This window comes from Canis lupus, chromosome 26, assembly GCF_011100685.1.
Source record: "Canis lupus familiaris isolate Mischka breed German Shepherd chromosome 26, alternate assembly UU_Cfam_GSD_1.0, whole genome shotgun sequence".
Classification (NCBI taxonomy): Eukaryota; Metazoa; Chordata; class Mammalia; order Carnivora; family Canidae; genus Canis; species Canis lupus.
The window spans coordinates 6,505,597-6,523,686 of NC_049247.1; the positions used below are offsets into that span (position 1 = coordinate 6,505,597).

Here is an 18,090-nt window from a genome sequence, read left to right on the forward strand (position 1 = left end):
CTGAGGACACTAACACCTCTGTTATAGGAAGTGAGCTGTGAGCAAAAAGAAAGATAAGAAAAAGAAAAAAAAGAAAGATAAGAGCTGGAGCCCTTCCTGCAGAGGGGAACTGATCGCACTTTGTCTCATTTCTAGGACCACGTTGAAGCCATTTATTAAATGTTCAGTGTGCCCAACTAGAACATTCAAGGATGCAGTTCTTTTCTTCGGGAAGCTCAGACTTATGATGGAGACAGACCTGATTAAATGCAATCATAGTACGCATTAATAGAGGGCACCCTTCCAGGGAAGACTTCTCTGAGGTGGGGATAGCTGAACTTGGTTTTGATGGATGAGCAGGAGTTTGCCAACTGGAGTATAAAGGCAAGTTTAGTGTAATGAAGTCTTAGGTGTGGGGATGAACAAGAACCAGGCTCACAATCCAGTCTGGCCTGAAGAATAAGAAATAATAGGAGGGCAGCCCTGGTGGCTCAGCGGTGCCACTTTCAGCTTGGGGTATGATCCTGGGGACCTGGGATCAGGTCCTGAGTTGGGCTCCCTGCATGGAGCCTGCTTCTCCCTCTGCCTGTGTCTCTGCCTCTCTCTGTCATGAATAAATAAATAAAATTAAAAAAAATAGTAGGAGGTGAGGAGTGAGGTAATGACTCCGATGTAGTGGAGTAAAGGGCGATAGATAGCTAAATGTGGTTCCCATATCTAAAACAGTAATTTTCATGAGAGCAAGGGGATTGTCTTCCTTTGCTGACCCTAGAATACTGTCTGACACTTAGAAGACTCTAAACAAATATTTGTTAAACAGAAGGGGGGAGGGAGCCCTGGGTGGTTCAGCGGTTGAGCATCTGCCTTTGGCTCAGGGGTTGATCCTGAGTCCAGGGATCGAGTCCCGCATCCGGCTTTCGCAAGGAGCTTGCTTCCCTCTGCCTATGTCTCTGCCTCTCTCTGTGTGTCTCTCATGAATAAATAAATAAAATATTTTTTAAAAACGAATGGAAGGAGGGAAAATCCCACATGATCTTCTCACTAGATGCAAAAAACATTTGATAAAATCCAAACTCTCATGATAAAAACACTCCAGAACAAACTAGTAGTAGATGGGAAAGTCCTCCTCTTGATAAAGGGCATCTGTGAAAAGCCCATAGTGAACATCATGCTTAATGGTGAAACACTGAAATCTTTACCCCTCAATCATGAACAAGACAAGGATGTCCGCTCTCACCACCTCTACCCAAACTGTCCTTGAGGTTCTAGTCACGGCAATTAGGCAAGAAACAGAAATAAAAGACATCCTATTTGGAAAGGAAGAAGTAAAACTCTTTACAGATGACATGATCTTATATAACAAAGTCTTTTTTTTTTTTTTTAAAGATTTTATTTAGGAGTGCCTGGGTGGCTCAGTTGGTTAGGTATCTGCCTTTGTCTAGATACGTGGTCTCCAGGGTCCTGGGATAGAGCCCTGCATTGGGCTCTCTGCTCAATGAGGAGCCTGCTTCTCCCTCTCCCTCTCCCTGCTGCTCTGCCTGCTTGTGCTCACTCTCTGTCAAATAAATAAATAAGTAAATAAATAAATAAGCTTTAAAAATGAAGATTTTACTTATTTTTTTTAAAAGATTTTATTTACTTATTCATGAGAGATGCACAGAGAGAGGCAGAGACATAGGCAGAGGGAGAAGCAGGTTCCCTGCAGGGAGCCTGATGTGGGACTCGATCACAGAATCCAGGATCACGCCCTGAGCCCAAGGCAGACGCTCAACCACTGAGCCACCCAGGTATCCCTGATTTTACTTATTTTAGAGAGTGAGCAAGTGAGTGAGCACAGTCGGGGAGTGGAGGTGGGAGGGGCAGAGAGAGAATCACAAGCCGACTCTGCGCTAAGCAGAGTCTGACATGAGGCTCAATCTCACAATCTTGAGATCATGACCTGAGTGAGACCGAGAGTCAGATGCTCAACCAACTGTGCCACCCAGGCACCCCATTTTTTAAAGTAGGTTCCAGGCCCAACATGGGGCTTGAAATCAGGACCTGAGATTGCTCTACTGACTGAGCCACCCAGGGACCACTATATACAGAAAATCCTAAAGATCCCTGGGTGGCGCAGCGGTTTGGCGCCTGCCTTTGGCCCAGGGCGCGATCCTGGAGACCCGGGATCGAATCCCACGTCGGGCTCCCTGTGCATGGAGCCTGCTTCTCCCTCTGCCTCTCTCTCTCTCTCTCTGTATGACTATCATAAATAAATAAATAAATAATTTAAAAAAAAAGAAAAAAGAAAGAAACCACATACAGGGACTCCTGGGTGGCTCAGTGGTTGAGCATCTGCCTTTGGCTCAGGGTGTGATCCCAGAGTCCCGAGATCGAGTCCCACATCGGGCTCCCTGCATGGAGCCTGCTTCTCCCTCTGCCTGTGTCTCTGCCTCTCTCTCTCTCTGTGTGTGCATGTGTGTCTCTCATTAATAAATAAAGTCTTAAAAAAAAAAAAAAAGAAACCACATACAGTGATGCCTGGGCGGCTCAGCTTCTACTTTTGGCTCAGGGTGTGATCCTGGGGTCCTCGGATGGAGTCCCACATAGGGCTCCCTGCCGGGAGCTTACTTCTTCCTCTGCCTCTGGCTTCTTTCTGTATGTCTCTCATGAATAAATAAATAAAACCTTAAAAAAAATTCTTATAACTTAAGAAAAAGAAATCTCAATTGAAATACAGACTAGGGTACTTGGCTGTCTCAGATTGTGGAGCATGTGGCTCTTGATCTTGGGGTTGTAAGTTTGAGCCCCAGGTTGGGGTATAAAGATTACCTAAATATAAAATCTTAAAAAAAAAAGAACAGGGGATCCTGAGTGGCTCAGCAGTTTAGCGCCTGTCTTCGGCCCAGGGCATGATTCTGGAGTCCTGGGATCGAGTCCCACGTCGGGCTCCCTGCATGGAGCCTGCTTCTCCCTCTGCCTCTCTCTCTCTCTTTCTCTCTCTGTATCGCATGAATAGATAAATAAAGTCTTTTAAAAAATAAAAATAAAAAAAGAACATAAAAAATGGCCAAAGAATCAGAATAGATATACCTCCAAAGATCTGCAAATGACTAGGAAACACATGGGAAGGTGCTGAACATCACTATTTATTAGGGAAATGCAATTCAAAACCATGAGATATCAATTCACATCCACTAGGATGCCAATTCCCCAAACAGACAAACAACAAAAAAAAAATATAATAAAAATGTTGGCGACCATGTGGAGAAATTGGAACATTTTTACATCACCAGTAGGAATGTAAAATGGTACAGCCACAAAGGAAAGCAGTTTGTTTCGCAAAAAGTGAAACAGAGTTACTATATGCCCTAGCAATTCAATTCCTGGGTATAGATCCCAAAGGATTAAAAATATGTTCACATTAAAAACCTGCACACCCATGTTCATAGCAGTACTATTCACAATAGCCAAAAAGTGGAAATAACCCAGGTGCCCCTCAAAGGGTGGATGGATAAATAAAATGCAGTCTATCCATACAATGGAATATTATTCAGCCATAAAAAGGAACAAAGTACCGATACGTATTATGGCATGGATGAGCCCCGAAAACATGCTAAGTGAAAGAAGCCAGGCACAAAAGTTCACATATTGTTTAATTCTATTATATGAGGGACGCCTCGGTGGCCCAGCAGTTGAGCCTCTGCCTTCATGCCCAGGGTGTGATCCTGGAGTCCCGGGATCGAGCTAGATATGTATATATATCGACTTGATCCAATCCTGGAACTCCAGGATCACACTTTGGGCATGAAGGCAGGCGCTCAACCCCTGGGCCACCCAGGCATCCCAGAATAGGTAAATTCATAGACAGAATGTAGAGTAGCAGTTGCCTAAAGCTAGGAGTAACTGCATATTTTAAAAGTGCACATTTTAGGGCAGCCCCGGTGGCCCAGCGGTTTAGCGCTGCCTGCAGCCCAGGGCGTTATCCTGGAGACCCTGGATCGAGTCCCACGTCGGGCTCCCTGCATGGAGCCTGCTTCTCCCTCTGCCTGTGTCTCTGCCTCTCTCTGTGTGTGTCTCTCATGAATAAATAAATAATCTTAAAAGAAATCAGTATCCAAAGACAACAGCCCAGACCATTTGTAGGAGGTATGGGGCAGGTCGCTGAGATTCTGATGGTTGCATCAAGGAAACCCAGGTCCAGGCAAATAGCTAATGGGTGGAGCCACAGTTAGGTGTGTCGGCCTTATGAGCTCTCTGCTTGCAGCTTCTAGTCCTACGCTGTCCAATAGGAAAACCACTAGCTCTTGGGGCTATTGCACACTTGGTAAGTGGCTAGTCTGAATTAAGATGTGCTGTGAGTGAGTGTGCAATGCACACTTGGCTTTGAAGACTGTAGGACGAAAAGAATATAAAGTATCTCAATTTCTTTCTGTTCATTATATATTGAGATCATACTGTTGATATATTGTATTAAATAGATCGATTTTGCCAGTTTTTTTTTACTTTCTAAACTACTAAAAAATTTAAAATTACGTATAGGGCTCACTTTTATATTTCTATTGGACAATGCTACTCTAGAGTATTTGAGCCCCTGGGGCATTGTAGGAGAGCTTGGTATTAATTCATTCACAAAATAAAATTTGACTGGCATCCTTGGCTGAGCAAGCCTAAAGCTGATCACTGGTAGTTCTGCTTAAGCTGGGAAGGGGTTTATCACCTGTACTTCCTTTATTCTATTTTATTTATTCATGAGAGACAGAGAGAATGAGAGGCAGAGACACAGGCAGAGGGAGAATCGGGGTCCACGCAGGGAGCCCAATGTGGGACTTGATCCCCGCACCCCGGGATCACACCCTGGGCCGAAGGCAGGTGCCAAACTGCTGAGCCACCCAGGGATCCCCCATATCTTTTGTATTTTGACAAGCTTTACTATTTAAGTGGAACTCCAAGAAAAGTTACCTTCAAAAGCTTAGTCATCTAATCAAAGTCATATATTTGCTGATATGTCTCAGTCAGACCTGAGGATGGGCGGGAGGGGTGGGGGTGGAAGGAGCATAGAAAATTGTAATGCTAGGCTCTGGGATGGCTCAGCCAGTTGAGTGGCCAACTCTTGGTTTCCACTCAGGCCATGATTTCAGGGTTGTGAGACGGAGCTGCACATTGAGCTCCGCACTCAGCAGTCTGCCTGTCACTCTCCCTCTGCTCCTCCCCCCCCCCCACTTGTGCTCTCTCTCAAATAAATAAAATCTTTAAAAAAGGCAGGGGGCGGGGGTAGCACCTGGGTGGCTCAGTGGTTGAGCATCTGCCTTCTGCTCAGGTGGTGATCCCAGAGTCCTGGGATGGAGTCCCGCATCCCGCGCGGGCAGCTGGGAGCCTGCTTCTCCCTCTGCCTATGTCTCTGCCTCTCCGAGACTCTCATGAATACATAAAATCTTTTTTTTAAAAAAATTGTAATGCAAACATCAGGAGAGTAGAAACTTGGTCAAGTTCATTCTCCTATCCTTGGCGCCTGGACGGGTGCCAGGCACGAAGTAGTAGCTTCTTACATATCTGAAGGAGTTAAGAGGTAGAGTTCCGTGGATACAAGAGTGAATTAATTTTCCAGGGAAGAGGCCTTTGGCTTTTGTAAATCTCTAAGGAGCCTCGTAGGCCCCCGAGGGGTTAAAAAAAAGAAACAAACACAACAACAACAACAACAACAACCGCCACCACCACCACCACCACCAAAACCCGCTTAATCCAGACAGGGACACGAAATTTATTTGAAATCCATGCCGAGCATTGGTTGTTCTTATTCTGGGGACTGGCCAGACCTCGGCATCTGGAATGATCTACGTGCTCAAAAATACCAGTCGCCACCATTTTCTCCAGGTACTTTTCCATCCCTGCCCCCACAGTCCAGGGGGAAAAAAAGTGATTCTGAAACCCCACCTGGCCATTCAGAAGAGAGAGGGGGCAAGGGACGAAGCGGTGAGACGGCGAGTCCGCGGGCGCAGAGCCCCGAGGAAGGGCCCACGAGGGCCGCGGGCGCCGCCGGACCCAGCCCCCCAAACTTTGCCAAGTTGCGGGCGCCGAGCGCGGCCCGAGGCGCGGGGCGCGGCCGCGGGCGGAGCCGCCCCCTGACGCCGGGCCGCCCCCTCCCGGCCCGGGCCGGCCCCGCTGGCTCCGCTCAAAGTTTGCGGCCGCCCCTGCGCCCGCCCGCCCGATGTATGGGTGATATACTGCAGCGGTGTCAGGGTGAGGGACGGCCATATTTGCCGGTGCGGCCCGAGCCGTCAACAACAAAAAGTGCGCGGGAGCGCGGCGGGAGCACGGACGGGCGCCCGGACGCGGGGGCCGCCTCGCCGCCGCCCGGCCTCGCCGCCGCCTCGCCGCCGCCCCCGCGGGCCTGGCCCCGGCGCCCCTGCGCGCCCCGCCGCTCGCGGGGATGTCTTACAAACCGAACTTGGCCGCGCACATGCCCGCCGCCTCCCTCAGCGCCGGTGAGTGAGTGCGCCCCGCGGCCCGCGCGCCGCGCCCCGAGTGCCGCCAAGTTGGGGGCCGGCGCGCCCGGCCCGGCCCGGCGCTCGGGGGCCCGCGGCGGCCGGGGGCGCCGGGCGGCGGGTCCCGGCCCGGGGCAGCGCGGCCGCCGCCGCCATGATCCCGGCGCCCGCGCCGCCAAAGTTCGCGGGGGCGCCCGGGGCCGCGGCGGGGCTCGGCGGGGGCCGGGGGCGCGGGCGGGCGCCGGGGGCCCCCCACGCCGGCGGCCGAGGGCTCGCGGGGAGCGCGGCGGGCGAGGGCGGGGGAGGCTTTTCTCTGCTTGTTCCTCCGGCTCTGGGCGGCTCGGCGAGGGCCCCTGCCGGCGGGAGTCGGGAGCAGCCGGGCCACGCCGCGAGCGGGGCGCGGGGCGCCCTTGGGGAGCGGGGCGCGGGGCGCGGGCCCGGGCGGGGGGCGGCCGCCGGGGGCGTGCGAGCGGGGCCCGGCCGGGCGGGGGCCGGGCGGGGGCGGGGCGGGGGCGGCGAGCGGGCGGGCTGCGGGCCGCGGGCGCCCTGAGGGCGCGGGGCCGCCGGGGTCAGCGCCTGCGGGGGACCCGGTCGCCGGCGGGGGCTCGGGCGCCGCAGCCTCAGCCTCAGCCTCAGCCTCAGCCTCAGCCTCAGCCGCAGCCTCAGCCGCCGCCGCCGCCGCCGCCGTGCCCAGAGCGCCGCCCGCCCGAGGTCCTCAGCGCGCGCCGACTGACAGAAGTTGAGGGCACCGGGGCTCGGGCGCCGCGGGCAGTGGCGGGCGCGTTCCAGCCCAGACCCCGCGCCCCGGAGCCCCCGCCTCTGGGCTTGGAAGCCCCTCCGCGGGAGCCGGGCTGCAGGGGCGTCCTCTCCCTTCCCGGGGGCTGGAGCCCGGCGAGCCCAGGAAACTCCTCCCGAAGTTGTCAGCCAGCTTCAATCCGTGCCCAGGGGCCTGCCCCAGGGATCAGGGAGGCCTGCGTCGGGGGGACGCGAGACGGCGACGTTAGGCGGGACCGGCGTCGCCCCTAGCCCGGCTCTCCCTGCCTCAGACGCTGCGCTGGAAATAGACTTCCAGGGAGCCAGCGCGCCGGAGGGGGAGGGGAGAGGCCTTGTGGGGGAGGGGATTGGCCTTGCTGGTCAGAAATGCCACGTTGGCAGTTGGCCGCAAGTTTTGGGCCTTGTCTCCAAACGGTAACTCCATAATCCCAAAAATCTGAAGAGGGACCCAGAAAAAAAAAAAAAAGTATATATATATATATATATATATATATAATGTATGTATTTTAACTTACTGGGACACAGATTTGGGGGTTGGAAAGAGTTAAGATTCAGGGTGCCGGTGAGGGTATAGTTGAATTCGTTAAATTTGGGATCAGCGTGCCAAGAACACACAGCCACTATTTTCTCACATGTTCTCACCACCTCCTTTGGGGTCTGCAGACCTTACAGAGAGGCAGACTTTGTGGCCCAGGTAGGATTTCTCCTTGCCTGCTTCATCTGTCTCTGAGGTGGGCAGAGTGGAAGGTCTTCCTGCCAGCCTGGACACGCTGGAGATCTCAGGCCTGGCCTGGTATAGTGGAGGCAGGTGCCCTACGCTGGGACCTTTGGGGATTGGGGTCAAGTGACAGGGGCACCCACTCAGGACCCCTGAAGCCCTGTTCTGGCTGGCTGGCACCTGCGCATGGGTTTTCTTCTATGGTGATTTCCAGGAGTACTGCTGAGGTCCCCAGAAGCTGGTGGGTTTTTTGGAGGGGGGCTGTGCCCCTCCCCACGGACCCTTTACAAAGCCCCAATCTCCCCCTGCCATTTGCATCCAAGATGGACTCTGCGCTGCCGCTCCTCAGGCTTCCTTGTCATCATCCCTCACGCCCTCCAGCCCTGCCTCCTGCTCGCGGGTTGCCAAGCCGCGGCCTGGCCGGCGGTGGCAGTGGCGGAGTTAGACAAAGCCCCCGCCTCCCCGCCGGAGAGCACACCCCCCCCCAGGCGCCCCAAGTGGCGGGAAGGCCGCCAGCTCCCCAGGCCCAGGCCGCTCTTTGTCTGGCGTGGGGGCGGGGAGCTGCGCCTGGCCCCAGGAGCTGCTGGCCTCTGCCAATCCCTCCCTCGGCTCGGGCCCTCCCTGGTCCCTGCACACTGCGTGCATTGTCTGTGATGCTCAGAGACTGTCGTGCTCACGCCCAGTCTGGTTTTCTCCCTGGCCTCCTGCAGCCTCATGCTCTGGCCCTCCCTGTGTCTGCCGAAGTGCGTGGGCATGAGTAGAACTCAGGGCCCTTCTGCCATCTCTCTCCAGGGCCACATCTCCCCCCCGCCTTTTCAACAAAGAGTAAGGGACTGGCACTGACACGGAATTGGGGTCACCTACCACATCACATGGTGATGGGAAAGGCAAGCCCCGAGCTATTACCCGACCCAAACCAGGAGATTTCTCCTCCCTCTCCCTTGGCCTCGCAAGACCTAACCCTTGCCCCATGGAAGAGTGGGATGTAGGCCTTTAGACATTGTGTTGGGAATCATTGCCCCAAACAGATAGAGAAACTGAGGCCCAGAGAGGGAAGGGCCTCATCCAAGGTCACACAGCCAGGAGTGGCACAGCCAGACCGCCTTCTGGTCCACGCCCTTGTCTGTAGGAGCTCAGATGGATGGGACTGGGAGGCAGGGAGGCAAGAAACCATGACAAGCAACAAGAGGTGAGGGCTAAGGATGGTGCAGGGAATGCACTCCTGAGTCCTGCTCCCCTCCTGCCTAGGAACTGGAATCTCCTAGACACTTTGGTGCTGTGCAGGGCTGCATACTCCTCCCCTGGTCTTGCATTCAGCAGCCTGGCCTTCCAGAGAGGTGTGATATCTTGGAGTGGTCAGGACTGGAACCCAGGTCTGGGGCTGCAAAGACCACATTCACTGCCCTCATCACAAGGTGCAGGGAGTTGGGGTCTGGCCGCTGTGGTGAGGGGTGCTTGGGGGGGCACCCACCCTGCTCCGTTCCTGTGCTCTGGCCACTGCACATCTGAGGTTGTTTTGGAGGGAGGTCACAGATGTGTTCCCAGTTCCTCCCCATGCTGACCAGTCTGCCCCTGCAGCACAGGTATATTCCCGTCCCCACTTCAAGGCCTGCTGTCTGTGCCTCAGAGTGCCCCAGGGGTGTGCCCACCTCCCAACTGGCAAAATCCAGTTGCCTCCCAGCTGGCAAAATCCCTGTTCCTGGCTGGGCACTCCCTATTTGATCCTAAACCTGGGCTCTGGGTTGGAGTGGGGGGAGGTGAGATCCATGACAGGCCCCGAAAGAAAGCAAGGAAGACATCTTGGGTACGAGCTGTCCCCAGCTCCTGGACAGAGGGATGGCTGTCGGGGTGCTAGCCTCTTCTGTGCCATGTGGCTCAGGGGAACACCCACCCTCGCCAGACTGTGTCTTTACAGTGAGGGGCTCCAGGGCTCCCCTAGGGCCCTTCCACTCCACCAGCCTGAGCTCCCGAGCCTCCTCCCTCCTTTTCCCCTCCCCTGCTCACACCAGATGAGCAGCTGGTCGGTTTGGCCAGCCTGGCACCAGCTGTCCATCCCCAGGGCCAAGTCTGCGTAGTCTGCCGTGTGCATGAGAGACCGTTTGGCTCTGGGGGCGGCAGGCAGAGGGGGAGCTGCTCCTCGACTGGGCGTGGAGGCAGGCGGGCGGCTGCTGAGGAGGGCTAGGTAAATTCTCCATGGTTACCGCTGTTTGTAATTCTGCAGGACATCCTCTACCCGCTAATGGCCACTTGGACGCCATTATGGGTCTGCAGGCTTCCAGCTACTGAGCTGGAGCCGGGAAATGCCCTGCTGGTGACTCCCCACCCCCATCCAAGAGACTCCATTCTTAGCCGGGCCCTGTCCCCATATGGTCCCTCACAGCTGAGGGACGGTGTGTCTGAGTGCAGTCCCTAAGCGGGGCCTTAGCCCTCCCCTCTTTGGATGTGATCCATCCAGGCGTAGAATCCGACAGTCGCCTCTTTGGAGGGCTGTAGAATCCCGTCGCCTCTTTGGAGGGGCTCAGGGAGATTGAGAGGCTCCTGAGGACCCCCCAGAGAGACTGATATATTTCAGATTCCTGACTTCGTGTCCAGTGAACCAATCTCTGGCCAGGGTTAGGTCTCAGATGCTCTGAACGCCCTGTCTTCTTACCGTATGCCTGGCAGAGATTTGGGCGGAGAGGATATGGAGCAGCCTCAGTAGCAGGTGGGCTCTTGTGGCAGTGATTTGGGTCCAGGTCATCCATCTCTGGGGAACGGGACCCCGAGAGAAGGGACTAGCAAGGATTAGGCCAAGAACAGCAGTAGACTTCATCGTTGCTACCAGTCCAGACTGCGCAGATGGGGAGGAGTTCTGTGATTGATGAGCGATGTCTGCCGTGATGGTGGATATGAAGAGCAGTGACCTGTTAGCTCCCTTTTACTATTGTCTGGGCTGAGCATCGGCCATCACCAAACAGAGGACAGGAGAGGGTCTCCGTCCTATGAAGACGAAAGGCTGCTGTTTGTTGTGGGTCCCAGGCAGGGGGTCTCTGCTCTGTGTACAACTATATGATCCCTGATGCTTTGGTTCTCCTCCACAGCTGGGAGTGTCCACCCGCCCTCCACCAGTATGGCCACATCCTCCCAGTACCGCCAGCTGCTGAGTGACTACGGGCCACCATCTCTAGGTTATACCCAGGTACAGCCTTGGGCGGGGATTGGGGGGCTCTGGGGCTGGTCTGGGCATGGAGGGGACATGCTTCTCACCCTCCAGGGAGGGGAGAGAGCTGGTGAGAACAACCAAGGAGTAGAGGTGATGGGATGAAACAGTGTCTGAACTTCCTGAAGCTCCGGCCCTGGGTGGTACATATTCAAGCCTTGAGGCATCAGAACAGAGGAGTGGCAGGGTGTTTCATGGGGACACCAAGAGATGGGGGACAGGGAGACCTGAGTGCCACAGGTCCTGTTGGGGCCACCACCCACATGTGTCCCTATGGTGGGGGGTGACGGGAGTCTCTGTACCGCATTCCTGAGGAAGTAAGGCCTGACCTGGGCCCTGGATCTGAGCCGGGGCAGAGGAGAGGGGAGCCCCGTTCCCACTCACTCCCCACAAGGTCACCACCCCAGCATAGAGGGGGACAGGACCCATCTCTTCCGGAGCCCAGATGGGCTTTGTCAGGAACTGGTGGCCCTGGAGCCAAGCTGCAGGGGGACTCTATACGGTTCTGCTACCTACAAGACTGACCCCTGCTTGGCAGCCTTGCAGAGATCTGTTCCTCACTGGCAAGTGGGGTCGGCACTGGCCCTGGCCTTACTGCCTGTCACGGGTGGAGGGACCCGGCCAGGCCCCCGCCTCAGTGCCTGCCAGCCTGTCCTGGGGTTCTCTGCCACAATTGGAACGTGGCCACCTTCTGAGGTTGCCATGGAGGCTGTCTCTGGGAGTGGGGGATGGCTGGCCATGCCCCACCAGGCCCTGCTGTCCCAGGAGCGGGAGCGCCAGAAGAAGCAGCGGTGGCGGGAAGACCACCAGGCCAAGAGGCGGCACTGGGAGGGCACTGAGGAGCTGGGCAAGGACAGGAGAAAGGCCCTGGAGGCCAGGAGACAGCGGCAACAGAGGAGGAAGGAGCAGGCGAGGGCCTTGTGGGGGGGCTGCGGGGACCCAGCCTCACTCATTGGGTGCATACTTGGGCCGTGGAGGGGGAGGGCTTATAGAAAAACAGGTTTTTTGGGGTGGGCCCTGCTGGCAGGGGGAGGATGGGTAAGTGGAAACACATTCTGTCCAGATGGTCTTTGGCAATTATTTATAGTTCTCCAGACCCCACGGTATGGCCCACAGCTTGTCCACTGTCATTCCCCTGGGATGGTGCATCCACCTGGATCCTAGGAAGCACCCAGTACTTGCTGAGACAAACCAGTCCTTTTACTCATTTAAGATGATTAAAACCTTCTGGAGGCTGCTAGTGGTTTCCTTGAGTGTAGGAGGACAGTAGAAAGGCCCAGGTTTCTGGTCAGTGGTTATTTCTCAGCGTGTGGCCGGTTCCAGCAGAGGCAGAAGCTCTGGGAACCTAGGCCAGGCTGCCCTGCCTCCAGCCACTGCCTCTCGGTGGGCTTCTCCCTGTGCCCTGCCCTCGCTGTGGCTGGCATGTGGTAGGGTCCTGACCGTGGCCTTAGGATCAGGATAGGGTTCAATCCATTTAAACTTCTTCTGATTTTAGGGAACTGGGAACAGCCAGGTACCCCAAAGCAAATATGCTGAGCTGCTGGCCATCATTGAAGAGTTGGGGAAAGAGATTAGACCCACCTATGCAGGGAGCAAGAGCGCCATGGAGAGACTAAAACGAGGTAAGTAGCGGGATCCAGACACCCCCTGCTGGGTGCTGCCTCCCTGCTGGGTGCTAACTGTTGTGAGAGGTTTCCAGAGGGGGGCGTGAATGCTCTATGCCCCGTGGGGCTCCTGTTTGGTTAATCTGTGGAAGCATCAGCAGGGGCAGGAATGGGCCGGTCATGGGGTGTAGACTGTCCTTGGGATCTGACGGGAAGGCTTTGCGTGCTCCTTGGGAAGGTCCATGGGCTTTAAGAACAGAATCTTTACAGGCCAGATCCTGTAGCTTTCTCTGTTGCTTGCTCTGCTCCTGTTGGCTGGTACTGGTCCCAGGGAGCCGCAGGAGGACAAATGCACCAGGCTTCCTTCTCTGAGTGGGTCAGGGACAAGAAGTAGCCAGGTCCTGGGTCCTGTGTTGCCCTCTGTTGTCAGCTCTTTGGAGCGGAGCCCAAGAGGCCAATGGGTCTATCTTAGTCTGGGAAGGGAGAGCAGGAACACTGAAATTCCTTCATGATTGAGGATGGAAGGGGGGGTAGGAATATGGTGTCACAGAAAACCAGTGACTCATGTGAAGATGTGACTGACCAGCTGATTCCAGGGGGAGGTGAAATCGGCTGCTACCTCAGGAAGTAAATGGGGTGGAGGGAAGAAGATGATTTCTGTTTTAGAAGGTGGCAATTCGGAGCAGCAGTGGCCTAGGTACGAATTTAATTTCAGAAAGGATCTGGCGTTTATTCAGAAGTTTGGAGAGGCAAGTCTGAAGTTAACCTGGGATGTAAAGAGGGGCTGCTGCGGAGGCTGTGACCCTACCGTGGTAGGCAAGGCTCCTGCCCATAGCAGTGGGCTTTGCTGCTGTTTACCAAGCTTTCATGGACAGATTGGCTGGCTGGCCGGGTGCTTTTACTCCTTTTACTGAGGAAGTAAGGCCTGACCTGGGGGAGGGGAGCTGACAGAGGCTGGACCCCGAGAGGGCTTGATAGAGGTGGGGTTAACCCCGACCCACCCCTGGGGGGCCGGTGGGCGTCACTCTGCATCTGGGCTGCTGTTTGGAGTCAGGGGAAGCAAGACAGTCCTGGCACCTGGAGTCATGGTTACCTGAGTGAGAACCCCTGGAAAGATGCTGGACCTTAGGACACCTGGGTGGCTCAGCAGTTGAGCGTCTGCCTTCGGCTCAGGGCGTGATCCTGGAGTCCCAGGATTGAGTCCCATATTGGACTCCTTGCATGGAGTCTGCTTCTGCTGTTTCTGCCTCTCTCTCTGTGTCTCTCATGAATAAGTAAATAAAATCTTTAAAAAAAATTTTAAAAAAAGGTACTGGACCTTGAAGTCGAACAGGCGATTTGCAGTCACCAAAAAGAACCAGTGGTTCAGGTTAGCCTATGGATATGTCTAATGACCACTCTGGGACATGTGTCCCATGAACAGCTGGTCACCCAGTCACACTAACTAGTAGCCAAGTACAAGTTAGCTAAGTTTATGTCCTAACAAGGTGAAGAAGAGTTGTAAAAGGTATGATGGACTCAGGTGCATTGTTGATAGGTCAGCAAACAGTAACTGGTAGGCCAAGAATGATTTTTAGTTTGTCGTTTTCTTTTTTAAAGATTTTATTTTTTCATGAGAGACACACAGAGAGAGGCAGAGACATAGGGAGAAGGAGAAGCAGGTTCTGCACTGGGAGCCCGATACAGGACTTGATCCCTGGACTCCAGGGTGATCACGCCTTTGGCTGAAGGCAGACGCTCAACCGCTGAGCCCACCAGGCGTCCTTGGTTTTTAGTTGTTAATGGTGGAAAATGATTTTGTGACAGGTGGAAATTATCTGAAATTCAAACTTAAGTGTTCATAAATAAAGGTTTATTGGAATATGGCCACACCCATTGCTTATATAATGGCTGCCTGAGTAGTTGTGACCGAGACCATGTGACCTGCAAAGCCTGAGATTTACTGTTTGGCCCTTTCCAGAAAAAAGTCTTCTGAAGCTCAGAGATAAGATTTGTGAGATGTGGATGCTTGCGTGACTTTGGGGATGTCATTCACAGTGCCCTCCGGCAGTCATCTCTTAGAGGGAATAGATTTTTGATATCTATTATTTATTTATTTTTAAAGATTTTATTTATTTATTCATGAGAGACACAGAGAGAGGCAGAGACACAGGCAGAGAGAGAAGCAGGTTCCATGCAGGGAGCCCGATGTGGGACTCGATCCGGGGACTCCAGGATCATGCCCTGGGCTGAAGGCAGGTGCTCAACCGCTGAGCCACCCAGGCGTCCCTGATGTCTATTAAAATGAGATAAGTATCTCATGGCGTTCACTAAAGGCCATGACAAAAAACAAAAAGAAAAAAACACAGCAAACAAACCCAACAACCAAACCAGAGATAAAATATGGGTAGGGGAGTAATAGAGCAGAAGATGCTCTATGCACCTGGAGGGCAACGTCCTAACGGATACGGTTGAACATAAATGAGCAGTCCTTTTTTTTTTTTTAAGATTTTATTTATTTGACAGGAAGTGAGAGCACAAGCAGGGGGAGCAGCAAAGGGAGAGGGAGAAGCAGGCTCCCAACCCAGCAGGGAGTCCAATGTGGGGCTCAATCCCAGGACCCCAGGGTTATAACCTGAGCTAAAGGCAGACACTTAACTGAGCCATGCAGGCACTCCTAGGTGAGCAGTCTTGCATCCTAACTGTGCAGCCTGGACATTGGACAAGCCCTTTCTAGAACTTAGAATATGAAGAAACCAGAGAAAAATATGATTTGAAGTCATGGACTCTGCAGAGTGGGTCCGGCCTAACGAAAGCGGATGGAGACACATCTTCCGTACTCTGACAGCATGACATGCAGAGAGAGCTTGCTGGTTGTCCCTTTGTGTGCAGGAAGGGATTGTTAGGGAGCCATGAAGAGGAGTTTTGGCTAGGAGGCAAGGGCCTTTCAGGAGGGACGAGATGCTGGTGTGTTTCCAAACCGCTGGAATCCCGGGGTGGTTTGGATGCAGGTCCTGAGTTCTTTCCAGGGCCAGGGTTTTTCAGCTGGGTTGTGAAGGGGGGCCCTCTTCCTCTTCTGGAATGGGTTCTGCTGGATGATTCTCAGCCTCTTCTCTTCCAGGCATCATTCACGCCAGAGGACTGGTTCGAGAGTGCTTGGCTGAGACGGAACGGAATGCCAGGTCCTAGCTGCCTATCAGCGTGGAAGGTTTTCCATCTTCTTCCAAGACCAGAAGTTACAGCTCATCTCCCATGTTCAGATGAAACTCTTGTTTTCAAAATGGTAACAGTTTGGTTTCTCCTTCCCGTGTCCCTCCCATGGTTCATGAGGCTCTGAGATTGAGAAATACTTTGCAGTTGACTAGGATTTACATTTATATAGGAATTACCCAGGGTTTTTTGTTTTTATTTTTATTTTTATTTTTTAAGCATTTTTATTTTTTTGTTTTCTTTTTTTTAAGCATTGAAAGATGCACGTAAAAGATCCCTATCTCACAGCAGATATCCCAGCTCCTTTCATCCTCTTTTTGGAGTACACTTAAGTTACTCAGATTGTTTTACATTATCTTTCATAAGCTAATACAACTCTGAGGGTTTTGTTTTGAGTGCATACGTTTGCCACATGGTGTGGATTCTGCTTAATGTAACTTCTTTTGAGCTTAATGAAGCATTTGCTTGCATGACTATTAGTGCTTTGAGGTCAATTTAAAAAATGCACAAGTTATAAATACAGAAGAAAGAGCAACCTACCAAACCTAACCTAACAAGAACTCCCCCTCCCCCAGCAAAATTTTCCTACTAAGACTGTGTGGATTTCAGTTCTGCTTTTCCTGTACGTTGATCCAAACATCTGGAAGAAAATGACTAAAACTGTTTGCATCTTTGTATGTATTTATTACTTGATGTAATAAAGCTTATTTTCATTAACAATTTGTATAATGTGTGGGTTCCTTAAATCCTTAAGTGGTATTATTTTTCAAGTGGTATTTTACTTATTTTATTTTACTAATTTATTTATTTGAGAGAGAGAGCATGCAAGAGAGAGAGCACAAGCAGGGGCGCACAAGAGGGAGAGGGAGAAACAGACTCCCCTCTGAGCAGAGAGCCTGATGCAGGACTCTGGCCCGGGACCCTGAGATCACAACCTGAGCTGCAGGCAGACACTTAACTGACTGAGCCACCCAGGTGCCCCTTAAGTGATAGTTTAAAAGACAGTTTCTCAGGGCACCTGGCTGGTTCAGTAGGTAGAGGGGCAACTTTTGATCTCGGGCTTGTAAGTTCAAGCCCCACCTTGGGTGCAGAGATTACTTAAAAATAAAATCTTTAAAAAATAAAAATAAAATCTTTAAAACAAAACAAACAAAAAACAGCTCCGATGAGATGGGAGCTCCCGGTCACAGAATGTTTGCCCACCTAGCTCCAGAAACCTGTTGTATGCAATGCTGTAACCACTGTGGGCTGAGGAAGGAACGGGTTTGCTTAAGTCAGAAGGCGGGGGTCACATGAGGCTGCATTCTGGTGCATTTTACTTGCAGCAGACTTAGTGTCACCAGGGGAGAAAACAAGAATGTCAGTGGTTTTGTCCACTGCCTGCCCACAACAAGGCCATTCTGAGCTTTCATGTGCTTATCTACCCTGGGAGCATTTCTGGGTGCAGGAGGCATGTGTTTCTCATGTGCAGCCACTAAAGTCCAGCTGGCTACATCTTGTGCTCACTGGAAGGATCCCCTGCTCTGGTTCTGGGGAAGAGCTGCTTGCGCTGATGTGTGGAGAACTCAAGTGCTGGTCCCCAGCAGCGCCTTCCAAAGGGATCTTGTGGTGGTTTTTACCACATTCCTTAGACACTAATCCCCAGGTGGTGAGGATTCACTGTGGTGAGTGGGCGACAGAAACAAATGAGGGAAGTGGTCAGTTTTGCAGGCAGGAGGTGAGGGCCCAGCCATAATAAGTCTAAGGGCTGCTAAGAGTCGGCTCTGAGGAGCAGGCTTGTCTGCATCTCTTTCACGCACCTCACAGCAAATCCCAAAAGGTACAAGAGAGGAGACAGATTGAAGCCTCTGTCCCTCCTGTCCATAGCTCCCAGAGTTCTCTTCCCACCCTTACCCACTTGTCATGGACCCTTCCAGGTGCTTGGCTACCTTCTAAGTGGAGGTCCACAGAGGGAAGGGTCCTGGATGCTGCGACCAGGTCTCCAGAGCCTTGCATGCAATGCTGGAACTTCTAATCCAGCTCACTCCAAGGTGAGAAGAGCCTTTGCTGGCTGCCTTAAAGGTAAATTTATTGGGACACATGCCCTGGGCATGTGGTCTGTGGCTGCAGAATGGGCTAGCTTTGCCTGCAGACCCTGTCTGACAGGGGCTGTCTCCCCTCAGAGTT

General features: G+C 53.1%; 1 protein-coding gene and 1 long non-coding RNA gene across 2 annotated transcripts; one reads left to right on the forward strand and one right to left on the reverse strand.

Annotated features, from left to right (window-relative positions):
* Positions 1 to 1,501: 1,501 nt before the first annotated feature.
* On the reverse strand, positions 1,502 to 11,809 carry LOC119866140. The gene is made up of 3 exons (XR_005379120.1): positions 11,657 to 11,809; positions 10,583 to 10,911; positions 1,502 to 1,534 (listed from the first exon to the last, which is right to left on the reverse strand). It is a non-coding gene; the product is annotated as an uncharacterized LOC119866140 (long non-coding RNA).
* On the forward strand, positions 6,172 to 16,648 carry CDK2AP1 (cyclin dependent kinase 2 associated protein 1). The gene is given in 4 exon segments (NM_001247976.1): positions 6,172 to 6,440; positions 11,013 to 11,110; positions 12,627 to 12,753; positions 15,836 to 16,648. Coding segments are annotated over 4 exon segments (348 nt in total). The 5' UTR covers positions 6,172 to 6,385; the 3' UTR covers positions 15,904 to 16,648.
* The last annotated feature ends 1,442 nt before the right edge of the window (positions 16,649 to 18,090 follow it).